The 26,844-nt window shown below is 39.9% G+C and overlaps 1 protein-coding gene across 1 annotated transcript in view; it reads left to right on the top strand.

Moving 5' to 3' along the window:
• The window catches only part of dapk1 (death-associated protein kinase 1), an 87,457-nt gene that overhangs the window by 13,586 nt on the left and 47,027 nt on the right, over nt 1-26,844 (top strand). The window contains exons 3-4 of the mRNA XM_084728274.1: nt 18,602-18,823; nt 24,123-24,261. Coding sequence (XP_084584400.1) covers nt 18,602-18,823; nt 24,123-24,261 — 361 coding nt within the window. The remainder of the gene's footprint in view (nt 1-18,601; nt 18,824-24,122; nt 24,262-26,844) is intronic.

Here is a 26,844-nt window from a genome sequence, read left to right as displayed (position 1 = left end):
GCCTCAGAATCAGCATGAAGGATAATTGGGAGCTTTACAGTTCATGAACTCATTCCATTGTTTCACATTTAATGTTTTGTTTTTAATCAGGCTTTCCTAATTATTTATGCATGATAAGTTGATTCTCTTGGAGAAGGTGCCTCAGTTATGACCATTGTTCATTACATTTGTCCACATCAGTCTTTCTGAAACTTATAGACAAATAATTCAAGGGAAGAAAGTCTGTCTTTAATCCACACCTGTGTGTCTGTAATGAATGATATAAACACTGTGGGTTCATATTAACAGTGTTATTGGGGTTGAGGAAACTGTTCAGGAGCTCTTGGCAGTGAAAATGTAAAGGGAGACCAGCAGCTGTAGATCATAGCAACTCTGAAGATGGTAAAGGAAACCTTTCCCCTCTCTTTACCTCCAAGCACAATGTATCCATTGTTGGCGCTGCCTTAAAACCTCGGAGCTGGGGGAGGTGAATGACATTCCTCTGACAAGTTGAATGGCTTTTCACTGTGGCTACTAGACAAGGGCAAACACTGCCTGCCGCTCATTTAGCTTTCTGTCAGTTATCCGTCTGTCAGTGATGTTGTGTGTAGTTTCGAAGCTGCAACTGTGACTCCTCCCTCCTGAGTCGACATTTAGCTGCTGGACTGTAAAACAGTCCACACACCTGTAGAGAGATCTCAGGTGGTAGAAGGTCATTACATAAAATGTCAGAAAATAGTTAGAAATATCCACCACAATTATTCAGAGGCCAAGGTGGCATCGTCATATTCCTTATTTTGCCTGACTAACACTCTAAAATCCAAAGACATTCAGTTTATTTATCAAAATTACAATAAACGGATTATCAAAATAGTTACAGATAAATTTTCTGTCAATGCTAACGCCGCTATGTCCATTTCTAACAGACGGTCATATGATTGGTTACTTTGTTTCTGTGATGTTGCCTGTGTGTTTCCTATTACCGCTTCTTATTTTTAATACTGTGGAAACATATGGTTGTTCAACAGGAGCTGAGGTCTTCCAGAATAGCTTAAAGATAGTTCATCCAACGGGAAATTGGTAGTGTCCGCGGCCGAGGCGTTACTAATATTAACTAACTTTAACAGGGTTAGGGCTCATTAAAACCCCCACCAGGACGTCCTGGCAAAATCCATATCTGGACACAAACACTCGCACACACACACACACAGTTCACACCACCCAGGATTATCTACCACACTCTTCCTTCCTCCAACCAGTGCTGGTTCCTCTGCTCAGTCTCTGAATCCTGTTGCTGTGGTTACCCTTCCGCTGTACACAATGGCATGGTGGTTGCATAATGTTTTTCTGCCGGTTCAGTTTGTGGCCCACACTACAGCTGAGTGGGCAGGGAGCACTTCGAGCCGCCCTCCCACACTTTGCTCCATGCTAATGAAAAGCTTGGCCTCACCGGGGAGTTTTCACACTGAATCATATCGGACAGCAGAGAGCCTCGGAGCCTGTGGTTACTGCCCTGTTGTAAAGGAAACGTCCTTTTGACTTCTCTGTCGTTGGCTGAGCCACAGGAGTGCAAGTTACTTTGATATTCTTGTCTGAACTTGGAGGGGCGTGGGGCTTCACATTAGAAATTAGTTGATGAAAACTAATGTGGAAGGTGCAAAAAACTGATGGAAAACAGCCTTTTCAATCAGTGCGGCGTCACATTAAAGGTATCAGACTGAATTGTTTGAATAACGTGTCTTGGCTGTGCCATATCCCATAAAAGTACACAAGAAGACATTGCTGCACGTCTTCCTGGTTTTAAAGGCTGCGTTACAGTAAAGTGGTACCAGGCTGTTCTATTATTTGCCTTTACCCAGTTAGTCATCATATCCAGTGCTGATGATTATTTATCAAAAATCTAATTGTGCTAATGTTTTGTTAAAGCACCAACAGTCATCCCTACAAGAATATCGCAATATCAATATTAAAGTATCGGTCATAAAATATCAAGATGTTTGATTTTGTCCCTTATGTTTAGACTTATATATTAGTTTCAAGAAACCGTGTATACCAAGATATATTGCAAACTAGCCTAAAAATATTGAGACATTATTCATAAGACATATCACCCATCCTAGCTCAAACCGTTCTTCAGTTTGTTTCAAGAAGTTAGACTGCTGTTTTTGAAGTTTTTATTTGGGAGGATCACACCTCTAATACTAATTATTTGCCATATCAAACTCCACCAGGCACAATGCAGCAACATTTAAGAATACTATCGGCTGAAATGGCTGTTAACGAGGTTTTTATCAGTAGTATAATGTAGAGTTGAAACAATTAATCAAGTAGTTGATGGACTGAGAAAATAATCAATAACTGTTTTGATAAATTCTATTCTTTTCTCTGTCAGTATATTAATCAATTTATTACTCGGTCCATTAAATGTCAGAAAATAGAAAATGTCTGTAACAACTAGGGGTGTCACAATTCTCCAAATCCACAATTTGATATGATTTTTGATTTTAAGGTCACGATTCAGTTTGATTTTTTTTTTTTTAACTTTGTTATTTTGCTCTGATGGTTTTGCTATCATGACATTATTGAGTTTTGATTTGTAAAGATCAGCCGATTATTAGTTTTAAGCCTTGATAACTGTCATTTACATGTTTAAATTATTCTTCCTTTTTTTAAAAAGATAGTCTATATGGTATTAGGTGTGATATAATGGCTAGTAAGCTGCACTGTGTCACCTTTAAAGTGTTTGTTTTTTCCTTTGGACACATGCCGAGTGATTGATTTTCATTCAACATTTCAACATTGAAATGATAACAACTAGTAACAGCCTCTTTAAGCCCATGGTGCCTCTTCAGAGAATGTTTTGTCTGACTAACTTTACAAAACCCAAATATATTCAGTTACTCTGACAAAGGGAAGCAGAAAATCCTCTGCTAATTGATCAGCTGTAGCCTAAACTCGGTCTTAATGGCGAGACTGCTTTCGCCAGTTGAAAATATTAAGCACTTGAACTCTGAGGTCTCCTTAGTAGAGCACAGAATGGGAGGTATTACAGATTACCATTTATAATTTGTCAGCAGTCTGTAGTTTCTGTTCTGGTTTTTATCGCTCTGTCATCTACTCCTACCATTTCCTTCAACGAATAAACATCCACCCAAGAAGTGTCAAATGTAGCGGAAGTGCTCTGAGCTGTACCGCCATACCCTGTTCTGATGTGGCGACTTCATCCCCCATGAGCCAAAGACAATTTAATTAACTAGAGAGGCAGAACTGTACTTGTGGTGACCGGTCACACAAAAACAAAGACTGCAGGTTTCCTGTCATGTGAAAATGTGGATGGAAAATGACCCACATTCTTGCTGGGGTTTGTTGTTGGACAAAATGCTCTTGCGGTTGTTGAACTGAGTTGGATAGAGTCGTGCAGGAATTCGATTTAAAACGAGGAAGGAACCAGATACAAAAGTTACAGAACCTTTTCATAAATTTTTATGAGAAGATAGAAAGACTAACAGTAGACCAACTGGTGATGCACATTTAAGCAAAGCCATTTCCCACTTTCACAGCCGTACTGCTCTCTTTCTCTTTCTCTCGCTCTCACTTAGTCTCTAGTTTTTGCTTTCATGAGTGCCAAGCAATTTGGCAGAGACGCAGCAAAGATGAATGTTATCCCCATGAAATATTAATCTCTGATTTGAAAAGCAAACTACACCAATGCACAGCACAGCCAAGGTTCATCAGAATGCTGTTTTTCTTTGGATTGTTATCCAAAACACTTGGCAGTCCTGTTTAAACCTCAAGTTCATCACCAAATCTATAAAAGCTGGCAGCTGCTCGGTTTTCCATTACAGATGGACACATAATTTTGACTGTGTTGCTTCTTATATAAGTGTGGAAACACCTTGGGATCAAGATTGTTGCCTGAAAAATGAAAAGGCAAAAATCAGCAAACAGCATTAGCCCTTCTTGCTCAGCTTTCGTCTTTCTTCTCTTTTAGTTTTTCAGCAGTTGGGAAATAAGAGACAAGACTTTTTTTGGTCTTGAGAAGCTGCAGCTTTTATTAACTGACACTGTGTAACGTGTACTGTACATCTGATAACTTACGAGGGGTGGAACAATACATTGATCTGGATCAATATATCGAGTTTTCAGTGATCCAATATTATATTGTCGAGCCTTGATTTTGAAATGCCCATGGCATATCGTGTGTTGCAAATGTTTGGAAAAGTTCAGTTATTGTCCAATCATAATTTAATTGCTTTTTGTGAAATAATCTAAATGTAACTGATTGTGAATCAATATTGTATCGCGGCAGACTTTACGATGTCACTGCTCTATTCCTTTAAGGAGTTATGCTACTCTTACGACATTATGCATTCACATTTGTGTTTCGCATTATTAGAGGTATATATATATATATATAAACACCACTTTATTTCATCATAACATTTACAGTTACATTAACAGTCTTTTGCAGTGAGCAGTAGTGAGGTTGCTAATTTTCTTTGGAGCGCACGTATTGATTTGCTGAGACTGGCTGTTGTTGGAGTATTGGTGTGAGTGGGCACATTCAAACACTTCAACCTGAAAGGAGTTGAATAAATGCAGCGCAGGCAGTTGAAAGGGAGGCTGCCTATTGCAGTTATTAAACTGTATCTCCCTGTTTATTCGACTCATCAGGGACACTAGAGTTAAGTAGTATTATAATAAAGTTTAACTCCTGCCGGATGTTGCATTGTGTCACATTGGATGTAAAGTGTGTATCCTACTAACTAAACCAGGGTTTACTGTATTATAATTTGTTATGAAAATGCTGTTGCACTTGACCGCTGTTTCCCAGACGGACATGGTGATGACTGATCCCATCAGCCAATCACTGGGCTGCATGAAAGCTGACATGGATCGAGACTCACGCTAGATTACAGCACCTCTCTTTTATCAGATGGCTGCATTATCCAACCTGAAACTTAGACCTGTATTTAATGGCATCCAAATCCTTTTCAGTACACCATCTCCAGAAAGTGTGTCAGACCATAGAGCAGATTTAATAGGTAGATGTGAGGCAGCAGTGTAGATTAGGTGAGATTATCACAGGGATTACTAGAATGAGATGCAAAAAATGGTATTGGTAAGTAAGGACAGTTGAGCTGAGGCTAAAAAATTGTGTCATTATTTTGTCAATATTCTGTCTAATACTATTTTATTACTATTGGTGGTAGAACATTGTGAGAAATTTATCAAACATCGGCTCCATGGAGTTTTATGGCTTATTGTTTAGCTGCTCAGCCCACTGCTTTACTGTTTTGCTTCGCCCTCAGCTCATAGCATTATTTTCAGCCACAGCAGGCAGCTTGTTTTTAGAGAAAACCCTGCTGTATACTACCTGCTAAGCACCACACAGCAGGCAGACACAGTTAGAAACTAGCTGGTGGACACGGGGGAGCATTTAGTACCTAAAGAGTCAGACATCTCTCTCGGAAGTTGGTAGAGACCAAAAACAGAACTTAAGGAGAGTGAATATTGGACTTACATGGCCAGAAACAAGACCTCAAGTGAATGGTGATGTTATTCTGCAACTGCTGGATATATAAATAGACTATTTTTGCAAACAAGTTTGCCATATTAACTTAAAAAATGATGTGTTGTGGTCACAACTTGTGTCTGCCAATAAATCTTGCAAATCTAGCAGTTAATATCATATGAGTTCATAGCATGCGACTTGCAGTTTGTTTTGCTCGTCACTGGCAACATAAACCAAAATGCTCAAAATACAAAAAAAATCAAGGATGCTGTCTCTGTGTGTTCACACCAAAGGAGACCAAACTGTAGGTGAGATCACACTCATTGTGTTCCCACTTGTGTGCCATCCTTCGTCAGTTTATGCGCATCAGTATCAGATTTGACAGAGAAGCTTTGTGTGTGTGGGGTGCGCTTTCCTGGAGCACTGCAAGCCTGCCTGCTATTGTACTTAACACTTTTCAGCTTTTCAGCACCCTCTCCTATTTCACAGTAGTAGTGCACAGAGCCAATCAATAGCTGGCTCACAGTAGTGGCAGGGAGATGATACACAATGTAGTGCTGGCAACTGTAGCACAAGGACAGTGTTTCTGATCCTTGAACCCATATCAGATATGAGGATGTTGACGTGTTGCTCGTTTTAGGAATTTGATTGTGTTGTTTTATGTGGTTTTATCGTCCATATCTATGAGAGCAGTGAGCTGAATGGGCCATTATCAAAACCAGAAACCTGATAAATACATTTTATGTCATGAAGACATTGTCCTTGGGATTGGGTACTATTGTATGTGTTGACAGGTTGTTATTTAGTAGTTAATTGACTTTTTTTTTCAGGGAGTCATAGTAGGGTAAACACAGGTGTTCCCAATAATGCTAATTAAGATCCTGCTCCATCCAGACCCTGTCCTGTGAGCCACAGCGCACAATAGCAGCACCCTGACTCTGCTTGACCTGAATGGAATGGGACCTTAAATAGTATCCTTGGTAATACCTGTGTTTACCCTACTTTTTCATGCCAAAATTGCTGCTGTGAAAAAGGTCTGTTGGCCTTTATTAGCTCTGAAACAGTTCATCAGATTGAGAGAAAATACATCACACAGTGGTTTGTTAGTTGTTAAAGTAAAACATTTTCTGCTTCCAGCCTCACAAATTTGAGCATATGCTGCTTTTCTCTTAATATCATTGTTAAATTGTCAAATTTCAGACTGTTGGTCACAGAAAATAAGCGATTTGAAGACATCATGTTTTCAGTATTTTGTCACATTATGTGGACTAACAGATAAATCGATTCCTCCTTAATTAAAAAGAACAATTAAAAAAAATGTCAGAATAATCACCAATAAAAATAATCAGTAGTCGCAGCCTAAGCTTTTAACAGGGGAACTGTTCTGGACTGAGAGAGTCTCTGAAGGTACATTTGTAACTAACCATTGGAGACACAGTTTAAATCAGTTTCTTGAATTTAAAATGTGCTCTAGAGAAGTAGTTTGGCGCTTATGTTTGACAGAGATCTTTTGGAAAGAATTGCCTGTCAGCCACCAATTACATTACATTGTTGTTTTACTATATCTCCTTCAGAAGCGGCAATGAGTCAGCTTTAATCAATGAAACGACAGCTGCATGGTGATGTAGTCGCTTGCAGGGTTGGTAATTACTTTGAAAAATCACTGATGTGATGGTTCTGGCTTGGCAGCTATACTATAACCGGAGGGGAAGCTTCCTGAAGCTCACATGGTTTGTTTTCAACTAAGATGCTGCAAGAAAAAGGCATGTATGTATTTTATATAAATATGACATTTATTTTATTCCTTCACATTGTGAGGTTTTCATGGTGTGTGGGAGTGGTGGTCTTAAAATGTCATAATATTACATTATACTCCCACGAGTGTAGGCTCTATTTAACAGGCTCTGATGTATAGATGGATTATGGCAGGATTGAGGCTAAAGATTAGAAGGGTGAATATCATGCTCTCCTTTTCCAGTCCAGTCGACCCGTGAATGACTTGGGTATTAGATTATTTTGCAGTAAATGATTTACTTCTAATGCTGTCCAGACAAGCATAAGCTTGGTCTTGGAGAGGGCTTGGTCATGCACCATCTGGCTGGAAAAAAAAAAAAAAAATGCTTCTATCGGTGAAACACCAGGTTTATTTTCTGCAATTTTAGTATCAGGAGGACAAATACATGAAGTTATCAAGGAGACTCCTTCCTGCCTCTGAGATCCTAAAGCCAGCTGGAGCATGCGCTGAAATCAGCTCTCCAGCAGGGAAAATACAGATTTTCTAGGCAGGTAGTGATGTGTGTGCGTGCGTGTGTGTGAGAGAAGTTGCTGTATGTGTGTCATCTTCAGCTGCTGTCAGCCCAGGCTGTGCCAGACACCCTGCGTTGATGACTTGAGCCTCAGACTGAGCTTATTATCACCTCATTCTCACCGAGGAAGCCGTCTTTCAACACACCCCTGTCTCTACATCTAAAGCTAAAATAATCACGTGTCACAAATAAATAAGTAATGCACGGTTTACACTTTTGCTTTGATCAAATGTGGTAAAACAAATTAGTGGTTGTTGATTGGTGAATTTCAGCATTGTGCACCAATAAATACAAGACAGGTCTGGCTCCCATAAGCAAGACATCGTCTACTGGGTTTTTTGTCTTGGCTTGGTTGCTGTTACATACATAATAACTGAACTTAGTGGCATCAGTATTTTGTGTTTTCTGAGTGCTCTGCCCAAACACTTACCTGCAAGGTATAATTACTTCTTACAATCTACATGATGTGCCATGTCATCAGTGTTTCCTGGGATAGTCAGCAAATGCTTCCTTAATACTTGAGTGTTTGAGGAAATGATAAGCTATTAAACTCCAAGAGTGTGTGTGAGAAACTCAGATGAGATTCGCTGTTCTTGCCTTTTAGATCTGTGATAAATTGTTTATTGCATTACTGTATTTAACAGTTCATTGTTTTCTCAGTGTATCACGACATTTCCATTTTGTTTGGGCACCCATTTCTTTCTTGTCTCCATCCAGTGCATCCTTGGTTGGACAGTAAACGTCCAGTTAGAGATGTCCGGATCCGAGCCAAAGGATCAATATCTCGCCCAGTCTGGATATATTTTAAGGGATCAATATTTGGGTTGGCTGCTGTTTGAGTTATTTCCAAAACTGGTGCTAAAATCTATACTTTTAAAATGCTGTCGGTGTTAAAACATGCCTGAATCCCATTGCTGTGGCCATGGGCGCCCACACTGCTGGCTGATGTGCTTGGTATGGTGTTACACAAGCAGTCATGGTGCACCCCTCTGCAGTTCTTTTGAAACATTTGCTGCATGACCCTGTGGTGTTGGAACCCTTTCGAGTGAAATGCGGTCACACTTCAGACTGTTCAACATGACGTTTTAATCATGTTTAAGGTAGCTTCCAGCTGCCAAAGCCATGTAGAGATTGTGCTGCTGGATTGTTGACTAGCGGTTTGGTGATGCGTTTTGTAATGTGTGGCACCAAAATGCGGCACAATAATCTGCATTGTGACTTGGTCCATAAGGTATCGGTCATATAGCAGGTGGTGCCATATTCGCATTACATTTCGGAACCCAACTGTAATCTGTATTGACTAAAATCAATCAGATTGAAATGTTCTGCAGCTCCACTGTGCTTTGTCCACTGCAGTTTGTTAAATGTTACAGCCACACTTATACAGCAGCCAGACTGGACACTGCTGTAGATCCAACAACGCCAACAGAGTGATACATCTTTTCTCTAAGCTAAATTTCTTTTTTTCTACCTGGTAAACTTTTATTCCTATAATTCTGAACCAGGACTTACAATATTTGGAACAAGAAAGTGTTATGGTAAATGTTTGGGTGAATAGAATTATTGGATTAAACTCCCTGTTGGCAGATATCCAATATTATAGGACTTGGATTGGGATCCTGTCCTAAAGAACTTGATTTGGACATCCCTACCTCCATGTTATTTTCCTTTTTTCTATCTTCTGATCTTTTATCTTGAAATTATACATCAGCAGTTATTGCATTCTGGTTCCAGCTGCTTTTGCCTCTGGGTGTGTCTTTATTCCCAATGGGGGGCTACACAGTAAAAATATAGAAGTAGTCATGTAGAAAACATCTACAGCTGGTTGTTCCATGCTGCACGTTACACCCTGGTCACACTTAGTGTTGTGTTGTTTTGTGCTGTGTTGTGTGGTTGTTGGTATCACATTTATTCCTCACCCTGTCCGCTCCTACCTCACTGATTTTTGTTTACAAGGCCTTCCTTCTGCTCATTACGGCTGCACATTTTTCATTCCAGTGCCGCCTCATCTTGACAAGGCCAGACTCTCAGTCAGAGCAGCAGCCAAGTCTTCCAGGCGAGGCTGCACTGATTTGACAGCTCACTAGTGTCCAGCGCTCAGTCTTCTTACTGACTCTGTGCTATCACAACTCTGTGCTTTCAAACCGTCTTATTGATATGAAAGTGCAACCTGCTCACACATCTTATTGTACTAGGTTAAAGGACCAGTCTGTAGGATTTAGTGGCATCTAGTGGTGAGTTTACAGATTACAGACACCTAGTCTCACTCTTCCCTTCCAAGTGTGGAGGAGGACCTACGATGGCCACAAAACCTGCGCAAAACTTCAAAATCCCTGTAAATCTTATACAGTGGACCTTAAAAGCTAATGCTGAGCTACCTTTTATTTCTAACACAATGTCAGGGTTAAAACTTTGTTTTGTTTGACCAACAGTTCAAAACCTAGAGATAATGATAAGAAGAGTTAACTATCACATAAGGTAAAGGAAAGCAGCAAATACTTTGCTTTTGTGTTTGAATAAATTACCTAAAAGGTTATGATTATCAAACTATAAGCCAATTTTCTGTTTAAGCATTACTGCAGCATTAGTGCTGTATAATGAAGGCCTGTCTACAGCTCGGGCTTTGAAGCAACACTTAAAAAGACATAAAATCAAATTTTCTGTTTGCTCTGGCTGAGCTGATGATCTTAGCCTGGCTTCTGTGCGGCTGTTTGCATGTAAATTGACTGAGGTCAGGTCTGTTTTAAGAAGCCGAGTCAGTTACTTTGTACTTTGTGTATGCAGCTGTGCTTCCATGTGTCTACCTTCAACAGGCAGGACTGTATATAGTAAACCTGAGCTATCCGTTGATGAATGTAGAGCACTGAACAGTCTCTGCTGTACAGACCTGCTGTATCAAGGTTGAAGAGAGGGATGTATTAACCACCGCAGTATCTTTCCACAGATAAACACTCCAGCCAGCAGCGTTAGCTAATGCAAGGCTCTGCAAGGCATTGTCACACACCCAGGCAGCTCTGATAGACACAAACAAACCTCTCCTCTCCTTTCCCAACCAGCTCCTTTCCTATCTTCCCCTCCCCTCCAGTTGCTTTAGAGGAACAAGTAGGCCAAAAGTGGGAAGCCTTGTCTGAGCTTTAAGCATAACAAAGGGAACTGAGCAATTTGATCCTGCAGACTATCTGGGGTTTTGCACTGTGCAGGGTTGAGGGGGAGAGCCGCTCTTGAAAAACAGCTTCCCTGCCTCTGTTTGTCAGTGATTCCCAGAAAGGGTTTTTCTTCTCTGCCTGCTCATTATTTCTGCCCCATCTTCGCGCTTGTTCAGCAGCATTCGTGCAAGTCAGTGCTCTCCCTCGACATCCCTAGAGGATGAGAGGGATTTCCCAGCTAGCCTGTGCTAGTACTTAAAGTGTCTATCGTACAGGGGGAATCCGCCACATTAACTCCTGTTAACTTAGCTTTAAGCTAGATTTTTAAGAGCTAAGTCTCAGCTCTCACACAGAGAAACTCTACCAGGGAAAGGGTGTTTGATTTTCAAGGCAGGTCGGGTTTTGGTTTCCCTCCACTACCTCACCAAGGGAAGAGAGCTCAGTTGAACCGTTGCCATTTTCCCCTTGTTTGTATGTATGTGCAGCTGGTGTTGTTAACAAAAGGTGGGCTCATTTTCCTCTCTCTTTATGTGTGTACAGTGGGAGAGCTTTGGAAATAACAGAGGTGTGGAGATCCCCACAGCTGAGGCTACATGCCATCACTTGAAAAACATTGTTTTCTTTATGCACTTTTCGTTCTGTTATTGTTACCTGTTAGCATAGCCTCCATGTTTAAATAGGTGATTGGAAACCTCACCATTGTTTTAGTTTTGTTTTCATTTGCAGATTTTTTTTGGTTAAGTGTGTATTTATCATCGATACATGTGTACAAATGCTGATTCACTACTAATTTGCCACCAAATTATCTGATATAGTATTTTGTGTATCATCTGCACATTTAAATGTATTCTTGTTCTAAGATTCTTGCCATTTTTCAGCTTTCAAGCCGTGCAGCACTGCAACTAATGATTATTGTCATTAAAGATTAATCTGCCAGTTATTTTCACAATTCATTCAATTGTGAAGTCAAAAACATGTGAAAAATGTACATCACAATTTCCCAGAGCCCAAAGTGACATCTGCAAATTGCATCTTTTGTCCCACCAATAGTCCAAAACCTAAAGACTCTACATCTGCTATCATAAATGACAAAGAAAAGCAGCAAATCCTCACATTTAAGAAGCTTGAACCAACATGGTTGCTCGAATAATGACTGAAACAGTTTGCAACTTGTAAGCGACTAATCATTGCAGCTCCACAGCTGTAACTGGACCGTAACTTAATTTGAATTTCTCTTGCAGTCTTGCTGTGTAGCTCAGTAAAGACAGGAAAGTGCATTCAAAACCTCATCCCACATGAATTATTGTATTATTAGTCACATCTTCAAAAAGTCCACTTCCAGCCTTGGAAGACTGACTTCAAGGTGAAGTAATTATCATGCTTTTTGTATTTTACTACAGTTATAGACATTTGCATCTTGGAAACATCCTAGTTCACCAAACAAACATGTGAAGTTTCATTTTGGTTATGGAGGGAAAAGGCGAGCGTGAAATGATTTCTTCACCTTGATTTTTCTTTTCAAAGCCTCTATGTTCACCCCACCATTGTTATGTATTGCTGTAACTAAGTAATGGCATTGCTGAGATTGCATCTGCGCTGCCTGTGTGTTTCTCAACCTTAGAGATGTGACTCCTACTCAGCTGTGCACATCATGAAGCAATCCTCCTGAGTCACTGTTGTGCTTTGCTGCAGTCTTTGTCAGAACATGCTCAACCTGACACCTAACAGGTGCTTTAACATAATAGTCCATGTAATGAAGTCATATAACTTTCCAAGTGTAGTGTACCAACAGCCATCACATGGTTTGTTTGTTTTCTCCTTTAATAATAGTAGTTTGAGATTAAATTCTTACTCCTGCAGTCAGAATTTTGGTGAAATTAGAAAGCATAGATGTAGATTGAATTGTGGAATTCATGGAGCAAAAGAAGACAGGCATGACATTACCTTGGCAATTCACAAAATACTTACCTAAGAAGAGATATAGTTGCATTGTATAATGTACTTTTCAGTGTATTGTGTGAGTGGATTTGGGGGTGGTGTGAACTGGCTTCAATTTGTATGCATGCTTCACTTGCCTATTTAACTGTCAGGCAGGATAAGAGCACTTACATGTATCACACAGAATATTGTCAAGCATCAGCAGTGATTCATTTTTTATACAAAGGACTTTTCAGTGTGCCGAACACTGGAGACCAACAGTCTTGCATTGCTCATACACGATTGCTCTTCATTCTGCATGATCTCTTCCCTTCAGTCCGGACGCATCATGCTACATGTACGTTTCTGTGTCACTGAAGGAGATGAAGGGATTTCTCTGGATAAGTGAATAAAAGTATGGTAATGATTGAGTGCTGCTCTTACTTGATGAGTAAATGTGAAAACAAAATATCTAAAGAGTCACAGGATGTCTTCAAAACCGCACAGATGGTGTATAATCAAGAACAGGAAATCAGTTGTGTTTTCCTTTCTCGTCCTCAGCAGTATTTTCACACCCAGTCCCACGGCTTCACAGATTACGCTTTTCCTCTGCCTGAACTTTCAGCGGTGGAAAGTTTGACAGCACAAGAATGAGTTGAGGGATGTACTGACCAAGCTGCTTGCTTTTGTTGATGTTCCGGTTTGTTACTGTTGGCTTTTCGGTTGATAAGATGCCAGCATAGTTTTCCTACTTTTCCAGTTTCAGTGGTTAGCACATGTTGAGCTGTTGAACTTCCAGTTTACTTTCTGCTCTCCTGAGTGAGTGTTTGTCTAGAAAAGGGACTAAAGAATAAGGAGGCATATTTTATGCTGGCCAACATGTAGACCAAACATTTAATTATTAGCCATAAGCATTTCTCATCACCATATTCTGCAGGCAGACTGCAAGATTTCAGCAGTCTTATAAGTTTATCATGAGCTACACTGTGCGGCACGATCAAATAAACTTGGGGACAACATGAAGTTTGATGTATGTATGCTGTAGTCACAGAAAAGTCGATAGTTAAACATGCAACAAGGACTTTTTTCACTGGTAATGACAGAGTCTGAGTTTAATACTGATGTTTCAATATGACCTACACAAGCAAACGAAACCATAAGTGAGAAGATTAGCTCTTTCAGTGTAGATATTCTTGATGTGTGTCATTGGGTCGGCATGCAGAACAATACTGTGAGGAACTGCAGATCCTGCCTTTGATTTCAGTTCAATTTTGTAATTGAAATTGAAAGCTTGTTTTGATTGATTTTCGATTTAGAATGGAAATTGTGACACGACTGCAAAATAGCACACATAAATGTTTGTTCCTGCATTGTAGCATCCACAAATATGATCTGTCTTTGATCTACAATTCCTGTCGATCAGTTAGTAGATCTAGGTCATAGCAGCAGTCACATTGTGAGATAGTTATCCTAAATTTCTGATTCAGAATTTTGTCCCTCAGTTTCTTTGGTTTCAAGATCATGACAAGAGCCACGTTTGAACGTCTCTCATAGCGTGACGTAGGACCACTGTTTTGGAGCCACAAACAAAGATATCGCCACGTTTTAGCAAATGTTATTATTCTTTTTTTCTGTTCTTTGGTTTTACAGCATGCTGAGGTCACTCATTGGCTTATTGTAGCTACATCTGGCCAGGCATTTGTGTAACAGGTGTTCAGTCAATTGAATATAGATTTTGGAGTCCTGTGTGAGCAGCAGCCCTTTATACTCTCTTCTGTAAATGTCTTTGAATGAAGCAGCTCAAATCCTGATGTTTCTTTCCCCTTTATCTACATGAAGGAGGCCTGACTGACAGAGGTGGGAACCACAATAGGGTGAGGCTGAACTGAATGGGGGTGGAAGTGTCATTAACATGAGAAAGCCATCATCCTCAGCTCTCTCTTCCTCTTCTCTTCTCTGTTTGGTTTGTGTCTCTGGCTCTGTTGCGGGACAATTCACTTCCTTAAAGAGACATTATTCCTTTGGTTAGACTGAAGTTCAGTTTGTCAGCAAACAACCGCCAGAATTAGATTACTTCCCTCCAAAATATGTCACTGTAATGTAGTTGATCTATAATCTCCAGCACTGAAGTATTAGATTGAAATATAATCAAGTGACTCAAAATGGCCAGCAGTACTTGATAGTCTTATTTAGTAGCATTTATGACAAGTCGGTGATTATTTTAAATGATTGATTCATCTGCAGATTATTTTTTCAGTTAACTGCTCAGTCGTTTAGTCTATAAAAGGTCATCAGTAGTGAATTTCCCAAAACCTGTGGTTGTGTCTTCAAACTGTCCGTTCACTCTGATCAGAACCCAAAGATATATCTTTTACTAAGCTAGATAAAACAGAAAAGCAGCAAATCCTCACATTTTAGAAGCTGCTATGAAGGAATGTATTTTTTCTTTAAAAATGATTGCTTGATTGTTAAAAAAAACTTGCCGGTTTTATTCCAGTTGACTAGATCAGCTAGAAGAGGTCACTCTGGAATATCTGGATGTAACCCCTTTATAATCAGCAACTTTTAAAATTTATTTTAGTTGTAATTAATTACCATATGAACTGGTGAACTGTTGCGTGCAAATTGGCACCATTGACCATTTGCAAACCATCTTCACAGTAATGATGCATACACTGCAACTCCGAACACTGAAGGAGGAGCACTGCCAAACTTCCCTCTTAATGTCCATCACCACCACCTGCATCACCAGCCTTCCAGCACAAACTATTTTACAGGGTTGCACAAATGCATTTTGCTGGGCCTCTTTCAGGGCACTGAGAGCGAGTGGAGTAATTCATTGGAAATGCTTGTTGAACTGAATCAAAGAGCAGGAAGAATAGATTCAACCATGTGTAGCTGGTCATGTGTACTTAATTTGCATGTTTTCTTGACAAATTGTTTGGTCTCTAAAATGTCTGGAAGTAACAATAACGAAAAATGCCCATGTAGAGGTTTAAAATCTAAACCTCCACATGAATGGGACATGGCCTCAGACACCACTGATCAGCCCAGGGGACGCACTACAGCTACAGGTCAACACAGGGTGACATATTTTGTTACTGAATCTTGCTGATACTCCCAGAGGGAGTTTGCTGTTGCTTTTTCTTTTTTTCCCCTGTTAAAGCCCCTCTGCAGCTGGCAGTGTGGTAGTCTGGATTCTGCATTTACTCATCAAATATTTGGAAACACATTGTAGACAGAGGATTAGAAGAGAAGAATATATAGTTAAATTACTACACTGCTTCCTGCGCTCTAGTCTTGGCAGGACTATTGCAGTCAGATGACAGTGCATGGCCCTCTCTTTATTGTGACCATGTTTTTTTTGTTGCCAAGGTAGAGGAAGCTTTTGCCAGAGAGCTTCCTCTCTTCTATAAATCTGCGTGAAAATCTGGCCATGGAAATTTAAAAAAAAATGAGACAGAATGTGGCGCACTCTGTCTCGTTTTTTCTCACTCTTCTTTCTCTCACCCCCTACTCCCTTGTTCTCTTCCTCCCTCTGTGGGTGTTTGGTACACTAAGTGCTTCATGATTGCCAGGGCCGTGAGGAGGCACAATCGGCGGAGGCGTCAACAGCCCTCAGCCAAGTGTCCTTGCTTCCCCAAGTGGTTTTTCTGGCAGCATTTTGGTTGAGTGACAGTGGAGTCAGCGTTATCCAGTCAGATAGCAGCGTTGAGTAACAATGCTGCATGGCAACGTGATGGAGGAATTACCATAACAACAACTCCTGTGTTGTTCATACATGGAGTAATTTGTCACGCCAGAATGTCACGCAGACTCGCCACATTTGGATCGCCCAGACGGTAAAAGTGCTTATGTGTGCATTTCAGCAATCTGGCTGCACACACACAGTTTGTTTGTTTGTTTTTTTTTTTAATTTCACTTAACTAGCGTCATGTCTGCTGCAGCCTGTTGACAGTGTAAAATATAGGAGGAAACAAAACCTGGGGAGGTGAGAGAGTTCACATGCGTGCACAAGAACTTCTTTAAAAATTATAAAATGTTTCTCATTGGGGTCCAAATTATTTATTCCAGAGGGAAACGTGCTTCATGTGGAGTCTGCAACATGTTAGAAAATAGTGAAAAATGCCCCTCTAAATTTCCAAAAGCCCCAGTTAACGTCTTCCTTATTGCTTGTTTAGTTAAACCAACAATCCCAAATCCAGAAATATTGTGTTTAGCACAGATAAACATACAACAAAACAAAAACAACAACAAAAAACAACCACAAAAATCCTAATAAGACTGACATGATTTAAACCTACAGAATCAGAAACAGCTTTGGCATAAAATGTCTAAAAATGTGAGATATGTTATATATTTTGCTGAGTTGTGTACTTACATTACCTTAAATGTTTCCAACAATGTTCAAATGCAGAGAAAGCCATAATTTATTCAAGGTAATGGTGCGTTTCCTGCTAGCCGTTGCTAGCTGGTTATACTAACTTCTGAGAAAACGTCAGTTACATCCATAATATGCATAAATCTTTAATATTACCTCTTTGCTGATTTCTGCCTGAGTCATGTTAGATCATTTTATGGTGGTTGTTTAACAGTGAAGATAACAACTCTCATGATGCCACACTGTTTCAAGACATCATCAAACTGCATCTTGTGTTATTGTTTTAATGTGTGAGAGACCCTTAGCTGCAGGATTTGCATATTGTGCTTTTAAATTACTTGATCGTAGTGAGCTAATGCATTTTATATAAGCAGTGAAGGTCTTTGCTTTCTTCTGAAACGAGTCCGTAGTTGTGAGAGTTTGGTGTTGGATTACTGCTTGGATGTTTGTCAGCTGTGTTGATGTTGTGCTGAGCTGTGATTCTTATCAGTGCGTTGCTGATGGTGTGTGAGAACTGTGCTGCCTGGCTATAATTTACACGCTGTTGTCAAACTGATGAGTGTTTGCCGAGGGTGAAGGCAGGTGTGTTTTTGTACACTGCTGTGGGGATGAAGTGCAGATAGTGACTCTGTCTCACTTGGCTCGCTTCTTCTGTAAATTAGATACACATTTGGGGATCTAAAGAGGAAAAGGGTCAGAGAAATAACCCAGGTGGTTATATGTAACGGATGAATAGGGTTTCGATATTCGAGTACTGTTAGAGTCTCTGAAACGCCTCCAAAAGTTGATCTGATGTTGCATCTAAATACATACTGTGGCTTTTTTGAGCATTCATTGCTATTTCTGTTTCCAGGCAGCGTCGACCATGATGCATCAGCCAGTTATTAATTAGAGCTGTTTCTGATCAACAGTTTTAATGCTTTATAATCCCACCCACTCCTTTTGGCTCAGATGTCTGTGTTTACCACTTTGAAACTGATGCAGATATGGCCAAAAGTCTGTTTTTTTAATGCAATTGTGAACAGAAGTGAACCCTGCTGGAATGGAACAATTGAGCCTGTGTGTCGTTGTGTAGATGAGTGTTTATATTTGCTTTAAAGAGTCAAGAAATTCGTTTGACATTTTGGGAAATCCACTTATTTGCTTTCTTGTAGGGATGAAGAAAATTGATACCCCTCTCAAAATCTGCCTACGAGCACTTCTTTTGTTATGGATCAAACAATTGAACTATAATATCCTGATTAGTGAGCTTTAGAGGTGCTTGCACACACACACAAAAAAAACAGTAGTAATGTTTCAAGGCTAGCTGCACCTTTGACAATCTCTTCTCCTCTCTCTCCTCTCCTCCCCTCGTTAGCGGCCAGTTTGCTGTGGTCAGAAGGTGTCGGCACAGGAGTACGGGTGTGGAGTACGCCGCCAAATTCATCAAGAAGCGGCGCAGCAAGTCAAGTCGACGAGGGGTGACGAGGGAGGACATCGAGCGTGAGGTGAACATCCTGAAGGAGATCCAGCACCCCAACATCATCACGCTCCACGAAGTCTTTGAAAACAAGGCAGAGGTCATCCTCATCCTGGAGCTGTGAGTGGCTTTGTCCCCTTCTTTTAGTCTTATGTGTTCATCACAAGTGAACAAACTGAGATTTTTCTGCAAGTTTCCTAAAATGTAATGTGAAGAAATCATAGAAAGCATAAAAGGCTTTGAAAACCTGACCAAATTTCAACAAAACAACGCACGTTGCCATTAATCTGCTTGATACAAGACAGATTTTTCTACTTTAAAAAGAGAAAACTGTAACCTGTTTGAGCTGTTGTTTGACTCCAGGCCACTTTTTTTTTCATTAAGCACCAGTTTTACCAGTTTTCCCAGGTTACATTGAACGCTGTAAGATCATTCATGTTTACACTACAAGTATCCAGCTGACACGCTTATTCAGAACAAATAAGCACTAAAACACAATACAGAGCACTTCAATTAGTAGGTCAACTTACAGCCAGCGGTAATGACTGTAATGTTGAGAGCAGCAGTTGCTGGACAACATTCCTGACCAGTGATCACGCACGATAGAGTTGCAAAGAAGGAATAACAAGTGCAAAATAAATCCAGGCCTGCAGTACAGCATGTGTGTGAATAATAAGTCCATGGCTCATTTCCAGCTTACTACAGCAAAACTGTTAGAGCAGGTCACAAATAATAAATCAATTAACACTGAACAAACTTCAACGGATGCCTATATTTAATGATGTTTAAGATAACACAGAATTGAAATGTATATTTAAAATATCAAGTTCTGGATAGCAGGCTGTACAACACCGCAAAATCCTGCAGACAGTGAAATCGTCAAAGCAAGCTGTCCGTAAGCACATCTGTGAGCTTGGTGTTTTCTTTCTCTCAAACATTAATAGAATTATTTTAATGTTTCCTCATTCCCAACACACAAGATAAGACTGTTGTTCCACGAGACGTCAACATGAACCCTTCCTACTCCTGATGAGATTAATTGCACAACTTTCTGGGTGGTTAACTTTCAGTTTCGAACAGTAAAAACATAACCCCTGAAATCAGTTGTCTGAACTCGTTTGTGTATAGGAATAAGCTCATCAGTCGCAGCCTTTGTAAACTGAGCTCATAAGACTTGGAAGTCTTCTGCAAGGACACAAAAATGGTACAGTGTGTCAACAACCAGATATATCAGTCCAACCACGTAGCACACTTGGCTTGCAATCATAGACACGTGCGCCTCATGCTATCAGTCCTGTCTGGTTATAGACTGTAAGAACAAATGAAGACTGTGTTTTTGCAGAGCGTTGTAGCATTGGAGTGAAAAAGTTAAGTAACCTACAATGTGACCTGTACATTATACGTGAATTTTATGTAGATACCTTTTGCCAAGAATAACACAGCTTTTACGAATCTCAAAGCTACTGTCAAAAGCCCATTTAAAGCAATAGCTGTTGGAAAGAGCAAGCATGCTGAGCTACTTCTCACAGAATAACAGGAGCAGGGAAATTTTCATTTTGCTGAGCAATGCAGTATTTTGTAAGTTACCATATTTGATTATTTATGACCTTTTGTCAGCGTTTTCATGTCAGATTTCTCCTGACTTCAGCTCGTTAAATCATAAAGGGTTGTAAAGATTGTAGAAGCAGCTTGTGACTGGTTGATCAACGATGCTCACAGCGACCGAGGGGATTCTGGGTGGGGTGGTCTCAGTTATTACTGCTGTCAGGTTCTCACATCTCATTTGGGAGGGTGATCAGTGATCTGCCTGGGCCCTGAAGCCTGTATAAGATCGTCCCATTAGCTCTGTTTCTCTTCCAGCTGGCGTCCGTCCTGTATGTTGTTTTGCTCAGTTTGTTTCCATCTAACACCTCCACAGCACATAAAGTATCTCACACATTCAGGCTTTGCACTCGCTGATGATATTGCTCACTTCCACACTGCATTGTTTAATTGTGTTAAGTTAAATTTAAATAAAAGGGTTTTGTGTAATTAACCACTTACAGGACTCCACTTCCAAAACTGTTTCATGACAAGGAAAGTCGAGCTTAATTTGGTGATTTGCACCCTGTTTTCCCCACCGATAATATTTAGCGTTATTGAAAAAAAAAGTATGTGCATGTACCTCAGAGAACCATCAAAACTTCGCTTCAGGCTCATGCTAAAGATAAAAATACCTATAATGTAAATCATGGCTTTGTCTCTGGTTTGTGGAGGTGGCTTTTTATTTCCTTGGCCAGTCTGTCAGAGTAATTTAGGCAATGGATTCCTAAACTTGTTCTTGTTTGAGTGGACATGTTGATATCAGGTACTAAGAAGTATTTAGAATTACACCACACAGAAGTCCATACTTCCTGGATAAAGTTGTCACATCAGCCTTACACCATTCTTACACCAAAATTAGTCTTGCATAGCCAGACTTCTCTCCGTATCGCTCAGCGCTGGAGCTTCACACGTACACATTCTGCTTATAGGGGAAAAAAAATGCCCTGCCTTGTTTGCATTTCTTTAAACGTCTTGGGCAGCAGTAAGCCCAGGATGTAGTGATGGTGCTAGGAGGCATTGAAATGACTACATCAGTGGTAACAGCTGTTAGCTTGTTTATGTTCATATCATTAGCATCCCAGGCGCTAATTTGCCATTTTCAGTGTGTAGGTTGTAGCTCGGAGGGTTTTTTTTTTGTTTCCAGGGGACTTTAAAAAAAATGAGAAGCAGATGCCACAATGCTGCTTGGAGTAAGCGACCAATGGCAGGACTTATACCGTTATTATACTGTGCTGAGCCGACGGGCCAAACTGAGTCAAGCCAAGCAGCACGTGTGTATCGATGGAAAAGGAGCAAAAGCATTTCGGACGTTACAAATGGAGGCAACAAGCCTTCATAAAATGGGCAAAAATTTGCATGTCCACCCAGGTGTCATCACAACTAATCGGAGCTAGCGCCAGTAAATTCCTGTGACTGCTGCAGAGTTATTCGATCTGGTAGTGAACCCATTCCCACTTGTTTTTTGATGATTTTTGGGTAAAAAATAGATGATAATTAAACTTGCTTGCACATTTTTGATTGCCAAATGCGATATTGTGTTATCTGTATTAAAACAGAATTGTGCTGGACAACTTTGTCTGTTTCAGACTCTATGGCAGCACCCCCGCTGCACTTTATTAATGGCTTAAAGTCAGGGTTCATGAATTAAGGAGATCGTGCTTTGTTTAGGGTGTGATCCTATTTCAGCAGGCAAGCGATGACTCAGTATTGGAGCCAAGCTTGTACCATTAATGCTCCATGGCTGCTGACAGTTAACACAAAAGGGGACTATTTTGAGACATTGATTAACTTGTTTTTTTCTGCCTGGGACTCTTGTAATGAACTTGACTGAGAGTTGTGACAGGGTCTGAAACTTTGCAAAGTGCCAAATGCTGGGAGACTTTGTTTCTAGGAGTTAATTTAATAAAGGTCATTTACTGGAGGGCATGACAGAAGTTTGCTTGCTTTATGTACAATCTTTGAAAAGCAAATCATATTAATTATAATAATACCAGAATACTGTTTCTGGATCTGTGTACATTGCAATTAGTAGTCAAAGCTTGTCGGGTGACATAATGCTCTGTTTCAGTTGTTCCAGCCCTGGGCAGGTAAAAAAACAAATAACACATGGATGCTAAAAATATTAGTCTTCATGTGGTGACCCTTTGTCCTCCACATCCTCTCCTCCTGCTGCACTCTGGGTACGTCCGCACCAAAGGACAGGTGTTGTGACTGTGGCTTTGGTGTAAAACAGTGACCAACCTGCAAGAGACGAGACTGAGGTGACATGTTCGGGCGGAAACCCTCGTTCACATCTGTGAATGTGAGTTTACACCCTGTTAACCACTGAAGCAGATGATGAAATAAACATCCGAGAGTGGTGGGAGGATGGGGTGGAGGTCCCAGCTGTGCAGCTGTGTTTCCTCCCCGAAGGGAGGAGTAATGTGTGTGTGTGTGTGTGTGTGTGTGTGTGTGTGTGTGTGTGTGTGTGTGTGTGTTTAGGTTTCTATTCCTGCAGATAAATTTGCAAAATTGTTGGTATTTTTTATAGCAATGTAAAAAGAAACATTTTTTAGATCAAAGTTGAATTTTATATAATACAAGACAACACTGTATTAATATTTGAATAAAATCTAAATTGAAATATAGAGAATTGATTGTTAAATTAAAAGTAATTTTTATTTAACTGCAACAAATTCCTCACATATGCTGTTAAGACAAAGACATGTATGTGTGTTTCTCTGAGTGAACACTTGACGACTAGATAAGCATGTCTTTAATTACAGTTATTCGCACTCTTCTTCTCTCCTCTGCTTTTTTTGTCAAGCTTTCCATCGAGCAGGTTTTCACTCACATTATCATGCTGTGACCGTGATAAATCCTGTCTCTGCTTGTCTTTTTTGCCCCTAAAAAGGTCCTGTGTGTAAGATTTAGTGGACTCTATTGTCAGCAAGAAATGGAGTGTAATATTCATAAGTTTCCATTAGTTTATAATCATATGAAAATGAGAATCATTGTGTTTTCGTTACCTTAGAATGAGCCTTTTATATCTACAGCAGGCACATTCTCTACCATCAAGGCCGCCATGCTGCGCCGCCATGCTGCGCCGCCATGCTGCGCCGCTATGCTGCGCCGCCATGCTTCTACAGTAGCCCAGAGTGGATAAACCTGCTTCTGCTTCTTCCTGCTTCTGTAGTTTCTCCTACACATTTGGAAAGGAAAGATGTGATGACATGTTTGCAGTCTGCGACCTCAGAAATAGGAGAATCTTATCCACAGAGTAGTATAGTATTTGATAAAATGTTGATTATCTTTTGACCAAACCTAACCAGAAATTGGTCTGGATTAGTATTGATCATTAAACCTCATGGATCTGAATTATATTTCACTATTTTTGTGCCATAATTATGTTCATTTATGTTTATTTTCATTTATAATGAAGTAAATGTGATACAGTGGTGGATCACATTTGATCACATGTATTGCTTCTTCTTCTTCATAGACTTCCTTTATCTTGTTCATGTCATCGTTACTTTGACTGTCATCCTTGCACGGTCTTTTTGTTCATTTTGAGATAAAATGGTGCAAAACATATTCTAATAAAACAAACTTAGTTCAAACAATGGGGCATACTCATATTTCCATATCCTCCCCTTTGTTCTTTTAAAGGGAGGGTTTTCATTATTCAAACAGCGTTGGTTAAAATTTACCCGGGATGTGTAAATTGGTTGCGCTCTAATGCACCAGGATGATTAGATTACATCAGCTCAGCTCTGCTAAGCAGGGATTTGTAGCTGGCTCTGATCAGAGAGATCTCGCATTTTAATTCTCTCTCTCTTTCTCTCGACTCATCCAGTGTGGCCGGCGGTGAGCTCTTCGACTTTCTGGCAGAGAAGGAGTCGCTGAGCGAGGAGGAGGCCACGCAGTTCCTCAAGCAGATCCTGGACGGAGTCTTCTACCTGCACTCCAAACAAATCGCTCACTTTGACCTTAAGGTACTGCTGTTATGAAAGATAGGAAATGTAATCCCTGTGTCATGTTTGGGTCCTTCTGTCAGTCTTGTATTCCAAGCCGGAATAAATATTGCCCATTTCATTTGCTTGTAATTTACACACTGATATTGTACTATAAACCTAAGTAGTGTCCCGATTCTCTACTATACTGATGCAGCATGGATGACATTGAAAAAGTGACAGATTTGAGTATTAAAGCTGAGATGAATGTGTCAGCAACAAGAAAATGAAATGGCACCTATGCATTTTGATAATCGATTAATGGTTTTAGTCTTTTTTTCCTAAACTATTGAAATAAAAACTTCAAGCTTTCTCCAGTTCCAGCTTCTCAAATATGACAACTTGCTGCTTTTCTCTGTCTTATGATAATGGTGAAGCAAATATCTTTTTGTTCTGCACTGAATTTGAAGATGTCACCTCTGGCTCTTACACCACATAATCAATATTTTCTGAAATTTTATTGATAAAGTGATTTACAAGAAGATAATGCACAGATTAATTGATGAAAACATTTGTTAGTTGCAGCCCTGTTGAGAAAAGCTGAGAAGTCTGCATGGATGATTAATCCATTTGATTCTAAGTGTGCAGTTTGAGACCCTTATTACCAAGTGCAACACACAGTAGGCCTATTTCACAGTATTTTGACTTGACATAGTGGTAATGTTGTATTCAAGTGCCCTAGTAATGTGACAGTGAGCCAGAATGCACAATATCAGGACACTGGAAATGGAGCAGCAAATTAGAATTCAGCCATCATTAACTTTATTATCTACAACATGTCTGTGATCCCCTATGGAAATGAACAAAGCTACTCAGAGCTGTGAAACATTAAAAGAAATTGTGAATGCAGGACATCATGGAAACTAAAAAAATCTTTTGTTTCACTCTGTTTGATTAACAGTGACTTCCCAGAGTTGCAGTTTGATTGACTAACTGTATATAGTGACGGGTTGCAAATTTTGTGCATTTTTTCCTTAACTGATAGTTGAACAAGTCAACAGTCAGGAATTGACTAATCTTAAGTAGTGAATAAGATGCAAAACACATGCATTTTTCTCAGTTTAAGTTTTATTGAAACAGTTCAGCAGCACAGTAGTAATGTGAAGCATTAATTTATGAAGCTCACATAAAGCAAACAATAAGGCTCTTACTTAACCTTATTCAACAAATTGCTAATGTCAAATGCCACCATTTCTAGGCTTAAGAAGGCAGACTAAACCAAACTGTTAGAACACCTGTGAGCTGCACACAATTAATTGGTTAAATTCTTAACAACAATTAATCAGTAGATGATTAATCATTAACATCCTTACTATCGTGCAAATGAATATATAGTGAAATATATAATCTGGTGCTTAGTATGGCAATAAAAGCTAAGCTCATATGTTTGTCTTTCATACATCCTTTGTTTCAGCCAGTTCCAACAAATGCAAATGAGACTTTTCAAGTGATTAGTTTCGCTAATGTCCTCAAAACGAGAGCCAAAACAATTTTAGAAAAGCAGAGATGCACTCTTCTGATGATTGTGAGATTTCCACGAAAACACTTAGGACACAAGATGATGACAGCGACTCGTTCAAGGTCATGTCACTTTTAGACAGCAGAGTTAGACATCTGCTTTGAAAAGACTCATTTTGCATATATGCAGGACAAAGAATAAATGTTTTCTTCCTATCAGAGGTCACAGTAAAGTGTTGCCTGTTGTTCAACCCCTCTGGAGTAGTTCACATCCATTATCCTAAATGCCAGCCCACTGGAGCACTGGATTTGCAGCATTATGTGAATATGCGATTCTTTTTTGCATTAGCTGTCTTCTTTTGGACTTCTCCTTTTATATCAGTTACTCTTTGCATCTATGTTTTTGGAGCCAATGTATCTCAGACTAATTGCCGTGACTAATCTGTTTCAGTTTATTTTTGGATTCTCTGTGTTTTATCATGGAGAGCGTGTAGTTTAAAACTCCCGAGGGGAAAAAAAGACTAAAGGTCATGGCGTAACTCGCAGCACATACACACCATGAAGTTCATGAGGTTCATGAGCATCACGGTTCCTCCATGTTTGGTGCATTGCTGTGGTAGTTCTTTACTTAAATCTCAATCAATATCATTGATCAGCTGTCCACTTACGGCCGCGCACATGGCGTCTTCAATAAAACTGTCCAGACCGGCTCCTCCACTTACAGGACAATCTCATAGAACAGTCATATATCAGAGTTAAGGACGTTCAGCCTCCAGGTTTGCAGAAGGTAATAACGTCTGTGCCCAGCCAGTAGCTTCTGATCAATGCTGGAGCTTTTACCAACCACTGCAGCCTCCAATTTGGAGATAAGTTGTTGTTATTCACTGTCCAGCAGTTGCTCAAACATAATTTGTTTAGTTGACTGACTCTCTGCTATACTGCAGTAGTCCACTCAAAATGATGGAAGCTCAGTCTTTATTTGTTATATTCACCCATATTCTGTTAACATTGTGTCTTTTTTTCTCAAGTTTGACACCATTTAAAAGACATTTTCTCAAGTTACGTTCAAGTCTATTTATATCTGGATATTGTGCAGTATACATTACA

The sequence above is a fragment of the Lutjanus erythropterus genome, chromosome 10 (genome assembly GCF_056507025.1).
Source record: "Lutjanus erythropterus isolate fLutEry1 chromosome 10, fLutEry1.hap2, whole genome shotgun sequence".
Lineage (NCBI taxonomy): Eukaryota > Metazoa > Chordata > Actinopteri > Lutjaniformes > Lutjanidae > Lutjanus > Lutjanus erythropterus.
The sequence above is the reverse complement of the archived record's forward strand: the minus strand, read 5'-3'. Positions and strand labels throughout refer to the sequence as shown.